Source organism: Platichthys flesus, chromosome 12 (genome assembly GCF_949316205.1).
Source record: "Platichthys flesus chromosome 12, fPlaFle2.1, whole genome shotgun sequence".
NCBI classification, from domain to species: Eukaryota; Metazoa; Chordata; class Actinopteri; order Pleuronectiformes; family Pleuronectidae; genus Platichthys; species Platichthys flesus.
Genome location: NC_084956.1, coordinates 23,711,356 through 23,731,222, shown reverse-complemented (window position 1 = coordinate 23,731,222; position 19,867 = coordinate 23,711,356). Strand labels below are relative to the sequence as shown.

At 39.7% G+C, this 19,867-nt stretch overlaps 1 protein-coding gene across 1 annotated transcript; it reads left to right on the top strand.

Annotated features, from left to right (window-relative positions):
- The first annotated feature begins 1,690 nt into the window (after positions 1-1,690).
- Positions 1,691-19,570, top strand: LOC133966719 (B-cadherin-like). Its single transcript, XM_062401759.1, has 18 exons — positions 1,691-2,104; positions 3,044-3,152; positions 8,868-8,956; positions 9,381-9,761; positions 10,450-10,590; positions 10,934-11,089; positions 12,124-12,268; positions 12,659-12,831; positions 13,277-13,405; positions 13,839-14,024; positions 14,565-14,809; positions 16,127-16,269; positions 16,374-16,465; positions 16,686-16,818; positions 17,151-17,369; positions 17,902-18,032; positions 18,214-18,357; positions 18,618-19,570. The coding sequence occupies exons 1-18, from the start codon at positions 2,054-2,056 to the stop codon at positions 18,828-18,830; spliced, it is 2,880 nt and encodes a 959-aa protein (XP_062257743.1). The 5' UTR covers positions 1,691-2,053; the 3' UTR covers positions 18,831-19,570.
- The last annotated feature ends 297 nt before the right edge of the window (positions 19,571-19,867 follow it).

The following is a 19,867-nucleotide window of genomic DNA, read 5'->3' as shown; positions in this document are numbered from 1 at the left end:
CTTATATAATAAACCAACATGATGGTTTTCACAAAAGCATGATTAACTACACACAGTGGGAGCTGTTTCCCTCAGCTCTACATTAGGCTTAAAGGCTTAAAATGTTGAATTATTCCAAAAAACAAAATCCGGAGTGACTTTGCTCACAAGAGGACATAACTGTTGAATGACGAAAAGTTAAGTCAACTTATATATTCTCTCAATAGTGTTGAACATGTTAACAACTGGCCATAGGGTTGAAACAGCACAAAGACAATGTAGTTACCTGATCAATAAGATGCTAACATTTTTCATATTGCCATGCTAATGTTATAGTGTTAATCTCAATGCACAACTGAGACTGAGTGTTGAACAAACATCCTCAGTGACACACTACCAACATCCCTAAAGGTTTGTTAAAAACAATCCAAAATTATAGAAAAGATAAAGAGTCCTGTCTTTGGAGCTTTCTGGGCTTGATCAGAATATTGAGTCATGAGAAACTATCATTTCAAAACAAAGAAATTCTAGTCTATTCATGTATGTTAATAACTGTGCCCCTCTTGAGGAGAAATTTTAACTGTTGCCTATAATGTCAAATGATGATGCGATACCCGTATGAAGGCATCATGAAAAACAAGTTACTCTCACAGAAGCTAAAGGAGTTCCCTGCTGCGAGGACAGCTAACAGAGCTAACATTATATCAGCATCATAAATGTAGCTAGAGCCATCCGATAAAGTAAAAAGACTGATAAGAAGCTACTTCAGTATTAAACAAAATGTTGAGCAAAGAAAACCTATGTTAAATATGATCTATCTAGCATTGCTGAGAGCAAAAGAGGGGAAATATTCCTCCCGTTTTTACTAAAATTGTCATGGCCCCACAAACAGGGTGCTTCTTTAATATTTGAAATTACGGGAATGTAGTTTGTAAAAAAATAAAACACTTTTATTTTCATCAATATTATACTTTTTTGACACTGACATTCTTAACAAGAGCATGTGGTTTCAGAGAAAAAAGACCTTGTGCACTTCTGTCAGTTGTCCAAGACGTATCTTCAGGAACCATGAAAACTCATTCTGTAAACTTACTAATATAAGTTGGTCAGGGTGTTGTTATGGTCATATACATTTTGTCTGCAAACTAAAGTTGTAATAATTTCTTAAATAGGCCAATTTAGCTATTTCAAAAATGTATTGCAATTTGCTATTGCTTGATTTCAAGGAAATCAGCCCAACAGGTGTGGTGAGGTGGGGTTTCAGCAGTCCCTTAGAAACTCTGACTACATATTGGGTCATAGTGCATGCCAGTCAGCTGATGTCCACACTATCAGTGGATGGAAAAGACGGTTGAAGGAAGTGCTCCGTTCATAGGGATTAATTATTGATGGTTATCACTGTAAAGATTTCAATGAGCACTTTACGGAAAGGGTTAATAATTTAGGCTCTGTGTATTTTAACCGATCAGGACATGAGATGTTGACCACCTCCCTGACACCCTTAAAAAAATAGGAAGTTGCACAGATACATCCTGACTTTACTATTAGCCATATAATGACATTGAATCGGCAAATCACCAAAAAAAGGATTCAGTGAGAGAGAGAGAGAGAGAGAGAGAGAGAGAGAGAGAGAGAGAGAGAGAGTGAGTGAGTCTCTTATTAGGGGCTGGCTGATGATTGTCAGAGGAGGAAATTAGAAAGTTGAAGCGCCACTCAGCTGAGATGCAGCTTACGGCTTGACGGTCAATACATTCACGTGTGTGTGAGTGTGTGCGTGCGCTGTGTATGTGCTGCATCAGCCAGTGAGACCGATACTACCGGTTTCTGTCTCCTCGAGGTGTGTTCAGCGGCGTGACCCCACCAGGAACACGGAAGCCGCGCACCTGTGAGCTGACGTCACACGCTGAGAGTACCTGCAGCTACACGTCCAGCTGAACTCAGTTACTGAAACTAGCTTCACTACGCGAGACAAAGGAGCCACGACGACTGTTCGCTGAGGGATATATCCACCATTCGTTTCCACTTTTTGTGACTTTCATCGAGAGGAATATAGAGAAAAAGGACAAATAAGCAGATGGGGACCGCTTGGCTCGCGGCTGTGGCCATTTTATTCGTCGCTTTTCAGGTGAGTTTTCCTGCTGTGGCTTTCCTGTCAGTGTGCACCTATTCGCTCCGTGTGTAAAACCTGTTTCACTCTCCCTACTCATTAACATCTGAGAGAACACTATGTGGGCCATCTATATATCATATCGATAACTTAAAGATAATGTCTGTTTCGTTTATGCTGCGATCCTTTTTTTTAATGTCGGTAAAATCTCTACTTTTATCACTACTTTAACTTTGAAGACTACGTTAACTTAGCGCCCCTCTGCTGAGTGTTTTACAGGACGGAGGTAGAAGGTGGGAGAATATGAAAGATGGCCAAATAGTGGTTTAACCAGTGCGGCTTTTTACAGTCTGACTTTTAAAGTTGACGAATTACATCAAATTGACCAGTAATGTGTAGATGAACGCGACGGAGCAGTAAACGCAGAGACGGGTGGCGTTTCGCAGGAGTTCGAACGTGGTGAGCGGATGTGCGCGGCCTCGCCCTTGTTCCACTCATGTCGTCACTTGCAGGTTAAATTCCTGCCGAACATATAGTGTCCTTACATTCACAAATATAGGCCCGGTTTGAGGAATTTCAATGATTGATAGACCTAGACACGAGTAACTACGTAATTTTTTTTTAATCTGCTTTACGCTACTATATAAATTCAAGCTGCTTCTCAGACAAAATAGACTGCAGGCAACTTTGGCCTCCAGAACTTGTACCAGGTCTGTTCCCTATTTATTTGACATCTTGTAGATTAATAAAAAAAAGTCAGGTTAATCTAGAATTTCATTTAACATTTATTTCAGCTTCGTGAGACATTACGTTGTGGTTCCAGTCTGTGTACCTATCCCAACAATTACAACAACCACACATGAAATGTCATTTAAATTTAATTTAATTTTTGTAGATCGATTAGACATTTTCCATGCATTTGAATTATGATTAAATGACAATGGTTTTCCTTCCTAGGCCTTAGAGAGCACAGAGGAGTCAAAATGTGTACCTGGATTCAAGTCAGATGTGTTGATCTTCAGAGTCACCAGAAAGCACCTGGGGCCAGGATCAAGGCTGGGCAGAGGTGAGAACCATCCAGGAAGCTGCTCTCAATCTTTGTCTATTGCACACGGACCTGAATTAAACTCGACTGTTAATTTTTTTCCTACATTAATTTTCCTTAACTATGGGTTATATTTTTGGTCCTTACATTTTAAGAAGAAAAATGTAGCTATTGAAAAAACTTTACCAAGATTAGTGATAAATACATTTTCTCAGCTTTTTGTTCCCCTGGATCAAATGGCCTTCTGGAGACTAGCTGTTCACATTGTTTTCACATGTAGCCCAAACACCCTCACATCTTAGCTTGGACTCACACTGCTTGCCATTGTAATGCTCTTATCTTCCAGGGCAAAACAATGTCCCTAAGCCTGTTCTGCAGGCTTTTCTCTTTGACTGGTGTCAGATATTCAGAGTAAAGCAGCGCGGTTTTTGTGTCCGTTTCCTCAACATTTTTTGTTCTTTCACCGGACTGTTACCTGCACTACTCTAGTTTTGCTTATTTGTGTCCTGAATGTTTCCCACGATGTAGAACCTAACAAAGCATTGTTATGTGATCAAAGTGTTTCCTATACGTTTTCGCTTGTCTTTTAAACCCGAGCTGTCATTTACTAGGTTTCCAGTTCCAGATTCACCATTTGTTAAATAATTTTTTGCACTTTTAGAACCATTCATTTAGGTGTGTTCTGTCAGATCAACAGAGATAAGGGAATACAGCTGTGGAAGTGAACTGAATTTTTACTCCACTCTACATCTTGGTGCAACTTGTTTATTAGTTGCAGTAAAGGGTTGGGGTTAATACGAATAAGCACCAATACTATGCCTGTTCTCCTGTGCAGGGTCACTGAGGGAGTGGAGCCTATCCCAGTTTATATTGGGCAAGAGGTGGGGGGTTAAGCACATGTGTGAGCTTCACCTTCATACAGGAAAACCAAGTTTACTGAGAGAGCTGTGAACTCTAGAGAGAGATAGAAAGGGGTCATTATTGACTGCTGACATTTACTCTGAACTCATTTGGGACACCTTCTTCAACTACTATGTTTTCCATTGAGTGCTTGGTCTTGATCATCTGTTTAGTATTGTGTTATGGCTTTTTTTACACTCACAGAAAAATCGAGTCTAGAAATGTACTAGACAGGTTTGTTGTAACATTAATACTCAGGAGATTGAGGTTTGGTTTGATCCTCGGCTTTTCTAGTCCACGTGTCTGGGACTTGTTGTGTAAAGCACTTTGAGGGGTCAAAAATAAAAAGGGCTATATAAATCTATATTCATATTATTACAATCAATTTTAATAAGCTTTACATACAAATCCATTTACCATTTTAGTAAACATTGTTGGCTTTTAGCAGGTTCATGACATGACTACAACAATAATGAAAAAAAAAAAGTGCTTCTAAATTGAGATTACTTCACCTTTTTTTCCCATGGACAGAATCTGTCGTTGTTCAAATACATCTAAAATACTTTATTTTTGACCATGTTGAGATACATTTTCAACAGGAAGTCTTTGCACAGGAAAGATACTGACTCTCCATATTAGGTGTGTCAACAGTCAGTATTGATATAAGCACTGACCACTGAAAGACTTCCTGTTACTCTCAGTGTTCAATCACAAATTTGCAAGCCCATGTGTCATTAATTTGTCTTGTACCTGCTCTCATCGATGCACCAGTCTGGTTCTATATGTCACATTTCTTTATTGCCTGGACTAAACTACATAATCTTTTCATCATTTTAACATTTTCAATACACTTGCGCCGTTCTTTTGAAACTTAATGTGACCAAAGTTTGTTATACAGTGACATTATATTAAGTAAATCCTGAGTGGTTAGCGTAGTAGATGATACAAAATATATCAAATGTGCGGTTTATCATTACAAGAGTACAATGACTCACTTATTTACTGTCTGTGTATTCACTTCAGCTCAGGTAGATAACATATTTAAAGTAGGTAAAATATTTGTTTCCTTTACTTATGCTCCACCTAGTGTCCAAAATGCAATATTGCATGTGGTAACCTTTGTACTGCATTACCATCAACCAAAACGAACAGAAACTAACAGTATGGCTCCACCTTTTGCAAAAACACAGTTTTAGCTGTAGAAACTAATTTCATTGTCCTTCCCATGCTCCTCATAAACAGTTAGTGATGCTGAATGCTTACCTGAGGGTTTGTGGTGTACAGGCAGGGAAAGAAATTGCAGGAAGGGCTGGATGATAGGGCTCGAAGTTGACTTTAAAAAAAACTATTTATTCAATCAAGACAATTGCACCCATATGATTCCAACAACTGTAAATACAATTTTCTACATGAACTGGATGAGATTACACGGTTTGAATTTGAAAAACAGTCAAAAAATGAGTGTTAACAACTGAGTCAGAGGTGCACACAAGGGTTGGGTGATGTTCGTAGTTAATATCATTGTCACCCTGTAAAATTGTAGAAGTAGTTCTATACCTAAAATAAGTAACCTTTAGATTAACATAATAGTGCTCTACTGTATAGAAAACTATAATGTACAAGTAGTCAGACTTTTTATGGGTTAGAAGTGGTTGTGTAAGAAAAAGCTTGAACCTGTGTTTTATTAAAACTAGAACTTAGTGTTCTAACATGTTCTTTAGAACACTAAAGAACATGTTAGACTTGACTTCAAATGAAAGAGGGGTGAGGGTGACGGCAGCTCCAGGGAAACTCCACAGGGATTAAACAATCCACCAGATGATTTCCTCCTGACTCCAACTTGGAACAAGGCATCTTCTCCAAAGTGGCGACAACACACAGACCTTACACCGTACTTTTGTAAAGGTAAAACGGATGATCCTCTCCGACCTAAACATGCATTGCTCTGAAGCTCCTTGTCACTTCTGTTTGTTGGTTCACATTACGCAAGGTTGTAATTGGAGTGTGATTGGACACATACGCAACAGGCTGCACCTGCTGCTGTTGCAGTGTGTGGGATTATAGGGAGACATGGTGTGGTTCTGTCTTCGCGTATCATAAACTGAAACCGTGGAAGACAGTACTGATTACAGTGGCAGCTCTTCGGCTGATACAGCTTCACTCCCCAACAAGCATAGGATAATATAAAAATTCTCTTATAGGCTGTCAGAGAGGAGAAGCTCCTCCTGGCTCTACAGGAGCTGTTAAGATTAGTAGGGGGTAAATAAAAATGTTCCCTTAATTCAATTCCATGCAACCTTTAGTACTCAGACCCTCATGGAATATAATAAAAACAGTAATTGAAAGCATTGCTGCACCTGGTGTCTGCTTCCTGAACCCAGAGTCGGAGCCAGTTCCACAGGAGAGGAGACTGTTAGCTGAAGGCACTACCTCCTGTTGTACTCTAACAGACTCTAGGAACCACAAGAGAGCCTGTGTTTTGAGAGCCAAGTTATATATTTGGATGATATGGTGTAAGGAGCTCTTTGATATAGGAAGGGTCTTGATCAGACATTGGCAAAGTAAGTTTTAAACTAACAATTTAGTAGCACTTGAATGGCACTTACCTATAGCACTTTGTAGTTTTGCTTTATTTTGTAAGAAATTGTACTTTCTTGCTTCTTGTGGTTCAGGGTTTGTACCCTTGGGGTTGAATGCACTAATTGTAAGACGCTTTGGATAAAAGTGTCCGCTAAATAAAATTTGACCAAGAGTGTGGTGTATAGGGCTGGAAAGGGCACATGATCTCCCTTCACTTTTTTGCTTTGCCCTGTGAGCCCTTCTGTAAAATGAGTGGATTAAGGAAGCGAAAGTGGACAATAAGTGCCGACTGTTTAACACGGAGTGGACAACAAAATACTTTGTCACTGAAATCCAATCGAAAGCTTTATGCCTGATATGCCGAGAGTACAACATCAGCCGTCACTTTGGTACGAAGCATGCTAACTACGCTAGCAAGCAGTCAACGCAAGAATGGGCGGCTACAGCTCAGAGGTTGGCTGAGTATTTGTTAAATTGCCTTGCAAATAAATGCTTTGCTACTTGTTAAAGGCCAAATCCTTTCATGTAATGATTTTTCCATGTAATTTATATTAGTTCACAAAAATACTCCATCCATCTGGTCCTGGCCCGGCCCCTCTGTCAAATTTTAGAACCCATTGTGGCCCGCAAGTCAAAAAGTTTGCCCACCCCTGGTCTTGATTGTTCAGGGCTTTGTATGTGAGGAGCAGGATCTTGAATTATGTTCTGAATTGGAGCCAATGCAGAGAAGCTACGACAGTAATAAAATGAATAGAACACTTTTAATGTCACATTTCCCTCTGTCATATTTTAGTCTGTGTGTTACATACATACTCCTCTTTGGAGATGTGTTCTGCTCCAAAGCAGAACATTTACAAGCTAATCAGAAACCGTGGACGTAGAAAATGCAAGCAGTTTAGAATGAAGCGTAAACCTTCAGTAGGGGAATCCACCTCAGTCATGTTTTTTTTTTACAAAACATCAAACTTGCTTCCATTGATTTAAATGCCTCGCCTTACAAAGAAACTGGTCATTACAGAGCGGTGGATTAAGATGTTGATATTATAGTGTTAGTGATGAAATAATAATGTGTGCTTTTCTACTGATCATAATGCAATGATAAATATATGATTCTTATCTTTATAAGTTCAGTACAGATACTATTCAAAGTTGTTTTAGCCCAGATTAGGACAAACGTCATCACCAACAACCTTGAGTGAAGTGTGAGAATGTTGGCTTTTAAGTACACCAGTAATGTAATTTAGGAGCATCTAACAGTTAGTTCTGCTAAAAACACTTAAGTTTTTGTTCTTCCTCAATCAATGCCCAGAAAGAACAGCCTCTGATAAATCTGAACATATTAGGTAAAACTAGGTGTTATTCCTTGTTTGTGTATCTATAACCACAGCTGTATTAATAGTGGTGAACTTTTTTATGATTTGCAGGACTGTTCAACAAGTTTGACCATTTGCAACAGTTTCTCCATAGTGATAGAGTAACTGAATGTAACTGTTAAAAATTGTTTCATAATTCACTTAGAATCTACTCTGGTGAACTTAAATCTGATTATGTTAGTAAATTTGTTAAACTCTGGAACAACACTGTTGTGTCCATGAATGTAAAAATGCTTTGAACTGCACATTATTGGATAAATGATATTCACATTTCCTGATTATAAAATTGATGGCCACGCATTTCCCCCTGGCAAATGCTAAATGCTGAAATCTTGACGCATGAAGATCTTTTTAGGCCACAATTTTTGTGTTGACAGGACGACAGCCTAATAACTGCAGACAGCTGTCTAGCTAGTGATAGCAGTGATGGACCTAATAAACTAGAATCAACAATTCTATACTTCCACAGCTTTGCATCTCACAGCCATATAAAAATCAAGAGCTCACAGGCTTTTCAGCCTCTCCCTCTTTTATATGCAACCTCAGAATCCACTCTGACAGTCCTGCGAACTGTGGCTGGTTCATATGATCTAACTGAAAATGTAACAGATTATATAACTGTTTGTGACTCTAGGAGGCTGAAGTGTCAGCTATCATCTTATTTTATGAACTGAAATGACCCTTTTGTACAAGTTGTTTTTACTTGATTTAAAATACATCATGCAGCCCTAATTGAACCATTTATGACAAGCCATCACTTCCACTTGATATTTAGCTTAATGTGTGTCTGTTTTTTATCCAGTGAATAATACTTTGTCATGTACTGAGAATTTGAAGATTGATTTCTCTGCATGTACTAATTGTTTCCTTTGTTCAATCCCAGTGGGCTTCAATGACTGCACAAACCGCACAAGATTTCTTATCATCAGTAATGACAGACGTTTCATCGTACATCCAGATGGGATATTGATGGTGAGCAGACTTTGACAGACTATATACCAAAAGAGAGCAGTTTTTGATTCCTAATTTTTTTTTTATTATAATGCTGTAATTCCTGCATGTTAATCTGATCTTCATTATAAAAACACAGTTTAGCCTCTTAGACAGTTAAATAATGTAGAATGTAACGGAATTCAAGGATCCACCACATCAGCTCTGTTTAAACACCCAGTATGTGTACGTTTTCTTGTCTCTCTCTTTACCTAAACTTTATATTGTCCTGTGATTTAGATGAAGAACATCAACATCAGTTGCTATTATCCCATTTCAATTTACCCCAGCCATGTTGGCGAGGAATATCATCAACATGTCAGAGCAGTTCAGTTGGCCAGAGTTGACATGTTAAATCCAAGTGTTACCTGTATGTCCTTCACTGATGTTTTATTTTTTCATCTAGGTAGCGAGAAAGGTTTTTCTTCATGAAGGACACCTAGACTTCTTTATCCATATTTGGAACTCGCATGGTAAAAAAATTACAGTTCCTGTCAAGGTAGTGCACCATGGACTTCACCGTGGGCATCACCAAAGGGATAACCACGGGCATCACCATGTGCATCACCAAGGGGAAAACCATGGGCAACATCCAGAGAGAACCCACAGGCATCACCAACAGAAAACTCATGGGCATCACCAAGGGAAAAACCAGGGAGATCATCATGGTCATTCCCATTCGCATCACCAAGGGAAAAACCCGCGAAATGTTGAGCATCACCTCGGAGAGAACAGACACCACAACAATCAGCACCACCTGAATGAAGTGGACTCTAACAATACAGAGGTATGATTAGAGGCCCTGTCAGTTTGGGCATAAACAATCTAAATTTGAGTGATACAAGATGATTTTAAAGAAATGCATTTGATGGAAATTAGTTTGCGTGCAAACACTTGTTTCCTTAAAAAACATTGTGTTTGAATGGGGAAAAAAACTAAGTATTATGCTTCTGTAGAGGTTTGCAATACAATGCTTCATGGCAGATTTGAAAGATTTTTGCGCACAAGGAAGAAATGCAGCCCTTACATATTAAGAAGTCATGGTTGTACTGAGAGCCTGAGAGTTCCACTGAAAATATGTTTCTTGCCCGTGATAAATGCACAGCAAGTTTAATATCAACCAACCTATGCTCCACTTGGTTTGTCTGAGCATATGATCAGCTGCCTGAAGTTGTTGGTCAGAGTGGTGGGTTTCTGATCAATCTGCAGAGGAGGATAGGAGAAGTGATTGGGTTTAGCACCACAGACATCCAGTATCTATACCGTGTATGGGTGCAGAGTCACTTGGGGAAGGAGCTTATCCCAGTGCACACTGGTTTATGGGGGGCCACCCTGGACTGGTGTACTCCTTGGAGAGTAACGGCTAATGTTGACGCCTTCTTTAAGATTTCAGGATTTCTTTAGAGATTGTCTATCTAGACACTTGTTAGACTAATAAACCCCATAGTACATAAAATGTATGTACATTTTTATAGAATGCAACCACCCCAGAGGTGCCTGTTTTGAAATTCCCCAAGTCTGGTGTTGGATTGAAGAGGAGGAAGAGAGATTGGGTTATTCCTGCCATCAATGTTGCTGAAAATTACAGAGGACCCTATCCCCATAAAGTATCTCAGGTAAGGTGAACAATTTGCACAATCAAATGTCAAATGCAAAAATATTTTAATAACAATGGTTGCAGAAAATAGATGTTTCCTTGTAATAATGATAACTACGTTCTTTGGTGCACCATGGCTGATGTGATTTAACAAGGTTGAGATCACAAGGTAACTTACTTGATCAGAATGTAGAATATGGTAGCCAAGCCAGTCTTGTTTTTCTAGCCTAGACATTTTAAAGCAGCAAACTTCAAAGAACTTAGCGCTTTTTCTTTGCTAAATGTAAATGGTTTTGCAATGTATTAACTATGGTTACATTCAGTGAGAATTGTATAACTGACACCTGTTGTGTTTTGACCAGATCCGTTCTAGTGAAGATAAAGTGAAGACGATATATTACAGTATCACTGGTCCAGGAGCTGATGAGCCTCCCTACGGCCTTTTCACAATGGACAGGATCACTGGTAGTTTGTATCTGACACAGCCTCTAGACAGAGAGAAGGTGCAGACGTACACGGTAAGCATCTTTGATGTTAGTTTTGTATCTACACTTTTTGTCTAACATTGTATTTCTTTTCACTTTCATTTTATGCTGACATCCAAGTACAGTAGAGCGCATTCATCTACAGTCAGTAGCCCTTAAACCAAAGCCTGTGAACCAATAACTCATTAGAGACCTTTTGTGGTGAGGTTAAGATCAGGATATTGCTATGAAACCATTTCTAAAGCTGAGTCTTCCCAGGAGCTTAGGGATCTCATTAGTTGTGAGACAGAAGAGGTTTGGAACCAAAGGTCTCTTCTAGAGCTGCATGTCCAGTCAAGTTGACTAACCAAGGCGGGCTGAGACAGGGAGGTGGAAAATCATTATATATTTTGCCAAGACAAAGCTTGTCTGTCTTCCGGAAAGTTTGTGTTGCATTTAAACACATTTATACAGTGTCATCCAGACTTGTACCCCATAGAAACTGTGTATAGACTTGAAGCTCAGATACCAAACAAGAAGACTTGAAGCTGTAACTGCTGCTAAAGAAACCTCTACAAAGTACTGAACTCGGGGTCTGAATACTTCTGTAAAAGGAAGGTTGTTTTTGAAAAGTCGGTATGGGTTATTAATTGTAGGCTGATGAAAAAAAAAATGGGAACTTGGTACATTTTTGAAAATATCTTTTATACAATGTGTGGTAAAACAATTCTCAATACTCAGATCACTATGTGCAATCGAGTAGTAAACCGGCAGTAAAGCCTACCTGCTTTTGGGTTGACCCATCCACTACTTTTCTTAAAAACTTGACATATTTACCAATAATCAAAATGCCTTCTGGAGATGTCTTGTAAACAAGGTTACTTATGTTCTTCCTCTTAATGCATTTGAAAATTCTTCTTTTAAATGTATTTTACAGTGGTGTCGAGTTTACTTGCTAGTAGTATTTTTCATTGCCTACTGAGTGTAAAACTCATGGCTGGAATATACCTCATATCCCCTGAATGAAATCATCTACATGAATTATTTTTACATGTGTTATATTATGATACGAATATGTCTGTTCGCAGTTTCAAGCACATGCCGCGGTAGAGGGGTCACGAAATGCAGAGGACCCGATGGATATTGTAGTGAATGTAATAGACATGAATGACAACAAACCTGCTTTTATTCAAGATACATTTCTGGGAGAAGTTCCTGAATCATCACCAACAGGTACAGTGATGTACTTTCATTTATGATTGGATAAATAAGTTACATTTAACAGAAAAGAGCTGGCAGTTATACTCTGTGCCAGCACTGATATTTTTGTGTTCTTCTCACTTCAATTATTCACTGATTCAGGTTTCTTATAGCCGTACATTATATTTAAAATGGGAGAATAAAAGGGTGGCAAATGGAAAATCTCTAGAATGTAACCTATTAATAATTTGAAATTAAGCATACATGTTAAAAATTAGCAGATCAGTGTTTGTGGGTTGAGGTGTTGAGTAGAGTCCAGAAAAATGGGGAAGAATGATTCTGCATAATATAGAAGATGTAAAATTGTTCACTTTGTGACACCGCTGTACTTAAATTCACATTTCTGAAATCTCCTTTGTGCAGGTTTTGAGGTGATAACGGTCGTGGCCACAGATATTGACGAGCCGGATAATGCAAATTCGATTGTTCGTTATCGTATTCTGAGCCAGGATCCAGAGTTCCCCAGTGGCCCACTGTTTGCGATCAACCCAATCACTGGAGCAATCAGAGTCAATGCCCGTGGGCTAGACAGAGAGGTGAGGATTATTAAAAATGTACTGTATTAGCATTTTAATTCAACTGTGCTAGCATTCATAATTTTAGATATGTTAGATTAGTATGAAGCCTCTGTTGATCTTTTGGTCACTTTACCAATTATAAGAGCTGTCTGTCATTGGCTGCCGGGTTGGGCTGTAAAGATGAACTGAATCGATATTTGGGATTCAATACTTAAGATGCATATGGTTCCACTGATGAAACTATGAGTCTGGGTTTCCAGGAGAAGTTTTTTAACAAGTGTGGAACACAAAACAAAGTCTGTTTTGCAGGTATTTGGACAATGGACATAGCAATGAGATTAGTATTACCTTTTCATCACTGTCAGGCCTGGTATAGATTTAGTGTCTTATGATCAGAGAGTGATAGCAGAGTTTTTGAAATGTCCATTTGATGAGTTACATTAATTGTATGTCTCCCCAACAGAAAAACCCAAAGCACACTCTGGTGATAGAGGCAGCAGACATGGAGGGAGGAGGGTTGACTGTAACTACAAGAGTAATCATCACTGTATCAGACAGCAATGACAACCCTCCAGCTTTCACTCAGTCCACTGTAAGTAAAACTGACAAACAGTTCAATCACAGCTCTGCAAGGATGTCCACTTGTCACCAAGCAGTGTGCTCTTTTTCTTTTTCTTCTGTCTGAAATACAGTACAGTGTTATAAAAATGATTAGAAAATCTGCAGCCATCATGCAGACATGTTGTACAAGTACAAAAATCTTTACAATCACAGGAGAACATAGCTGATCATAATCATTTTCAGTGATGAGCAACAAACAATTATTATTCATTTTATCGGATTTCAGTTTAGGTTCTGAATGTCTACGACATGATTGGATAGTAATTATTTTTCATTTACACTTTTCACATGTGACAACTAATCAAACTGAAATTCAGATATTGATGTAGGAGGGTATCTTTAAGAAATAAACTTTTATGTCAGGGAACTATACTTTTGTCAACATATCCCTTGCTTTCTCACAGTATGATGCAGCGGTACCAGAAAATAGAATGGACGCTCTGGTCATTACGATGGCAGTAACAGATGGTGATGAGCCACATTCACCAGCCTGGAACGCCAAATTCAAGATTGTTGGTGGTGATCCTGGAGGCTTGTTCACAATCACAACAGGAAGTAACAAACAGGAAGGGATCATTACTACTGCCAAGGTAGGACCAAATGCATGAATTCTCAAACAAGCCACAATATCAAAGATAAGAGATATCAGTGAACATTTTAATTCGGAAAACTACACCTATACTAGGTAGTTCCTCCCTCAACTCCACAAGATTATAGAAACTTTCCATAGAAATTCTGTCTTTATGCTGTGGATCACGGTTTGGTTGATCCCTGGCTCCTCCAGTATGCATGCTTCTTTGGGCGAGACACTCTACCCTAAATGACCCTGATGGAGTGTGAACGCTATGTGATAGTGTGTAGCTAGTTTGCATGAAGACGCACTAAATGAATGTGGGAGAATTTGATGAATTTGTATGATTTTATAGTATAAAGCCTATTGGTGGTCGTTAAGACTAAAAAAGCATCAAAAAGCATATAAATATACATGTACTGTTCGGTGACCTGTTGCTGTAATGAAGTAGCAGTGTTCAAGTGGCTTACTCTTTTAGAACAAGATTGTGTTGTACAGCAGAACAAGATGTAAGATCGTTATCTGATAAATTAATGTACTGTTTCCTCCATCCAACCAGGGTCTTGACTTTGAAATGCTCCGCAAGCACACTCTGTTGGTTGCAGTGGAGAATGACATCCCATTTTCTACTCAACTGCCTACTGCCACAGCCACAGTAGTGGTGAACGTGCAGGATGTCAACGAAGCTCCAGTCTTTGAACCAGTGGAAAAGTTTGTGTCCAAACGGGAGAACCTTCCTGTTGACAGTGACGTGGTGCAGTACATTGCTTCTGACCCGGACATTGCACGCAAACAGACAGTCATGTAAGAGAAAGCTGATGAAAATTACATCATGTTACTTTGAACATTTATCAAAACACATTAATCCCTGTTGCAGAAAATAAGACAGAAGAGTTTAAAACGCTGTTCACACTAGTTTCATGTTGTAGGGAAATATATACGATGTGAGAAGTCCAGTTCGAGAAACAGATTTGTATTTAAGAGAGTAAGGCACTAAAAGACAGCACAGTGATTTGTAACACTCACAGACAGGGCTGCAACAACTAATTGATATAATCAATCATAAAAATAGTTAATAATAGCACACACTGCTAGCCTGACGTTGTCATATTCACAATTCTAGTCAGAATGTGAGTCTGATACCGCTCCATTGGGCTGTGATTATGGGGCGTGTTTCAACTGAACCAGAAAAAAAAATTCCTCTTGTCTCAATTGGATAGACCTACAACCAATCAGAGCAACGTAGTATGTTAAGCGACGCATTGTGAGTTATTTACTATGGCCGGGTTCACACCGGACGCTGAAGCAATCCCGAAGCGACGCTTCAGCGCAGCGTCAAGCCTTAAATAACAGCTGGCTCCCATCCACTCCCATGTTAAAACTTTGTGCTGGTCACACCGGAGGCTGAAACGCCGCACTGCGCCAAGGCTGCCTCGCATCGTGCAGCGATCGTTTCGGCGTCGAGTCTATTTTTTGCGCTTGACGCGAGTGTATCGCGCCAGGAAACACACTGAAAAATGATTTTAAACGATATTGATGACATATTTTATATGATATAAATGATCAGATATGCATCCCATCCTTTGAATTCCCCTTCTGTTGTCCTGGAGTTTTAATTTGACCAATGACATTATTAAATGTCCCCCTCTGCCCAGCCACTACAGCCAGAGAGAGGGGGGGGGGCTACGTATTCTCCACATAGGCTTGAGTGGAGAATATGTATTTTACCCTCGACTCTCCGGAGCAAACAGAAGTTCTTCAACATGGATGACATTAAATTAATTATTGAAGTTGGGAAGTACAGTGAGTTGTATGATCCTCAGAACATGTTGTATAAAGACAACACCAAGAAAGACAAATGTTGGGACGCTGTCGCTTAATGTTGGAGCAACAAGTAAGTATATGCTTTTATACTACTGGATCAGCGGGTGATATTATTAGCGCTGCCCAGCGGTTCAGCATCGCTTCAGTGTCCGGTGTGACGGCCAAGCGCCGGCGCGATAGGGATTAGCGCAGTGCTTAGGCATCGCCTCCGCGTTCTCTGTTCCTCTTTCAAAATGAATAAAATGAATGTGATAAGCTTGTTTGCATTGACCTCACATCATTTCTCTGACTGTCCAGGTATAAAATAATCAGCGACCCTGCAGGCTGGCTGAATGTGGCCAAGGACACAGGCCTGATTAAGGTGAAAGGGATCATGGACAGAGAGTCACACTTTGTCAAGGACAGCAAATACACAGCACTCATTGGTGCATACGACAATGGTAGGTGTGACATTAAGCCTGATAATCGCTTCAGAAGAAATTGTCTAACTGTAGACTTGAGAATACATTTTATTCTGCTCACCTTGTGTTTTTGTTCTCACCAGATGAAGTCCCGGCCACAGGAACTGGTACTCTGATTATACAGCTTGAAGATGTTAACGACAATGCACCCATAATTGAGGAACGTACAATAAAGGTGCGTTTCATTTCCCAGATGCTGAACAGTTGTCATGTGTTTGAGCACTTTTAATGCTGATGTAACTTAACATGGAGTAGTTAAGTTGTCTGGAGGGCCTCTATTGATATAAAATAAATAATGAAATGTCACTGTTCTGAAAGCAGTCGAACACAACTGGTGTCCATTAAATGGATCAGCAAATTCAAATGTTTCAATATGACATTTTGTGTTTCCTCAGGTGTGTTACAAGGAATCGGCTCCTCAGCTGCTTTCAGTAACAGATAAAGATGGACCTGGCTTTGCTGCTCCATACAGTGTCTCTTTACAGGGCATGTCCAAGAACAACTGGACCGCTCGGATGAATGATTCCAGTATGTGCACTGATACAGGCTTGTTGTTTTACATTTTGATCAAAGTCGACTGAGGAGGTTATTCTGAGCATGAGAAACTCCAGAGAAAACCTCATATCCTATTAACAATGTAGCATGTATGTTATGGTCAATGTGTAGCATACAGCAATTGGTGGGATCAAAATGAGCGCTGCTTTTGAGATTAATCTGGAATTAGATTAAATTTAAGATTCCTGAGGGGGGGGGGGGTGTGGGGGTGTGTGGGTGTGGGTGTGTGTGTGTGTATATATTTTGAAATGGAATAATGCAGGGGTTATAAACTGTACTTTCTTCTCATATCTTCTTTGTTGCAGAAACGGGCATCGTACTTACTTTAAACACTGAGCTGGAAAGTGGAGAATACATTGTGGTCCTGAGGCTTAGAGACAATGATGGCATGGAGCAGGACAACACCGTCCAGGCCACAGTGTGTGACTGCACAGGAAAAATTGTGTCCTGTTCAGGGCGAATTGCTGGTGGGAGCAGCCTGCCCATGATTCTTGGAATACTGGGAGGCATCCTGTTGTTGCTCAGTGAGTCTTTGATTCTAGTTCAATTTGAAAAGATGTATATAAAAATTCTATGGACTGTAGGTGAGAACTTTAGCATGTAACTCAAAGAAAAGCTTTGAATCTCAACCTGCGGCTGTGTGTTTCTGGTGATGTTGTGACCATTTGTTCTGTATGACACAGGCAGCAGGAGAAGCTTGGACTGTTTCAGTAATCTGAAAACTGCTGCATTCTATGAATCAGAATAAAATTCATGCAATGTTTGCTCTTAATTTGGGCATCAGAACATTTGTTATATACTGACCTGACAGCCTCCATTAATGGACAAAGCTGTTGAAAATATGCTTTTGTTGGGAAGAATTTAAGGTGATGGAGTAATCCACATTTGTTGTGATTTGAAGCGATATGAAAAGTATATAACATGTCCTTTTTAAATGGTTGGTCAAGTAGTGACCATGGTGCTCTAATCACTTTGCCTTCACTTTTCTTTCTCAGCTATCACCTGGTGACCTAATCATGTGGGTGTGTTGAATTAACCTCTGTGCTCTTTGTTCAGTGCTTGTGCTGCTTCTACTGCTGTTTGCGAGACGGAGAGGAGGAGAAAAGAAGGAGCCTCTTCTGCAGGACGATGATATCAGAGACAACATCTATTACTATGATGAGGAGGGAGGTGGAGAGGACGATCAGGTAAATAAAGAAGCAGGTTTGGTCTAATTTCATAATCAGTCTCCGGTCACGTGGTTCTTTCAATAATCATACACTTCTAACCAGCAAATCAATGCAGCAGCGATGAAGGCTTGGAAATAATTTAAGTGAGTCCCTTCTATGATAAAATCAAAGCGAAACCCTGACATGTATTTTCTGTCAGGACTATGACCTGAGTGTTCTCCACCGTGGTCTGGACAACCGGCCAGATGTGTTCAGGAACGACGTGATGCCAAACTTCATGCCGGCTCCTCAGTACCGGCCTCGCCCTGCCAACCCAGAGGAAATTGGCAACTTCATTGATGATGTGAGTCAAAGCTTCTCCAAACATATTCATAACATCTTATATAGGTTGATTATTACTGCTTTGATAGAATGAAATCATAATTCATAATTTCCCTCAGGAGCATTTTCCAAACTGTCAGTGATGAACAATTTATTCTGGTCAGCACAAGATGATGGATGAATACTTGTATCATCTCACCCACTATATTCTGCAGTGTTTGTATATTAAAGTTGGATTATATTGAGCGACAATCTACTGTTTGTCCCCTGCTCCCCTCTCAGAATTTGAAGGCAGCAGACAATGACCCCACAGCGCCCCCCTATGATTCCCTGCTGGTTTTCGACTATGAGGGCGGTGGCTCTGATGCAGGAAGCCTCTCCTCACTGAACTCGTCGAGCAGCGGAGACCAGGACTACAACTGCCTGAACGAATGGGGACCCCGCTTCAAGAAACTGGCAGACATGTATGGCGGAGGAGAGGATGATATGATGTAAAAGTACCAAAGAACAAACTATATGTTAAGGTGGATGCACGTAAGGCTGCGTGAATGTTAGTTTGATCGTCACATGAACTGATAAGTGAATGCATCCCAGGAAAACTACTCTCAGACAGACCTCAGTAGGCTCTCAAATGTTGTTTTTTCTTTTTGGGGATTGTGGTTTACCTTACAGTGCAGTCCCATCAGCAGTTAACAGCCAGCGCTCAAAGCCAGGGGATGTTGTTTTTGATTTGCTTTTTACAGGAGTTCCCCATTTTGAATGGTTTAGCTCTGTCTTTTAGATCCCTGTTTGACCTCAAGGCTAAAGATAAAATCTTCTTTGTTTATTCTCTGTTCACTATGTTCTGGAGGCACATGTTCAGTCTTAATATGGATGTAGATGCACTAGCCTGCATTTTGCTGGGTGACACTGGACACACACACACATGCTTGTAGTTGCACTGGTAACGTGTGTAAATTTGGCAATTTATGGTACTTTAAATTTTGTACTATTACATGTCAGTTTTGTATTTCTGTTTGAGGAATGAAATTATATATAATCAAAGCAAAATCCAGGTAGCCAGCTAACTGTGGTCATGAGTTATCAATAAATGCTTTTTAAAAATCATTGGTAAGTATCTGTTCAATAGACAACTTTATTATATTGCAATGTCACAACTTTTTATAGTTGACTCCAAAGGTACTTTATTACAAACTGTTGATTTTGAATTTTTATAAAATGTCTTAATACAAAGATACATTTGTGAATGGTCTTTATTTAAACAAGAACTGTGGCTGCCCGGCGCATAAGCAGAGCAGACATGTGAAGAAGAAACCCGCACACTCATTTGTATCCTGTTTCACGCCATGTGGAAATTGAACCACTGTGTAAAACAACAGTTTCCTCTCCTAAAATTCCCCAAAAGTTAAAATTGGCAGCTATTGAGGATGAGAAAGCTGTAGTTTTTTTTATAGTGAGCTTTTTGACTGTTCTGAGTTCACCATCCAGACAGGTGTAGTGCACACAGCATCACTGTACGTACTGGGACAGTA

Bases quoted from the DNA above. Each gene is read 5' to 3' on its own strand.
- LOC133966719 (XM_062401759.1), top strand. From the start codon at position 2,054: ATGGGGACCGCTTGGCTCGCGGCTGTGGCCATTTTATTCGTCGCTTTT. The intron at 3,153-8,867 runs GTGAGAACCATC...GTTCAATCCCAG, and splicing joins AGGATCAAGGCTGGGCAGAG to TGGGCTTCAATGACTGCACA. The intron at 8,957-9,380 runs GTGAGCAGACTT...TTTTTCATCTAG, and splicing joins ATCCAGATGGGATATTGATG to GTAGCGAGAAAGGTTTTTCT.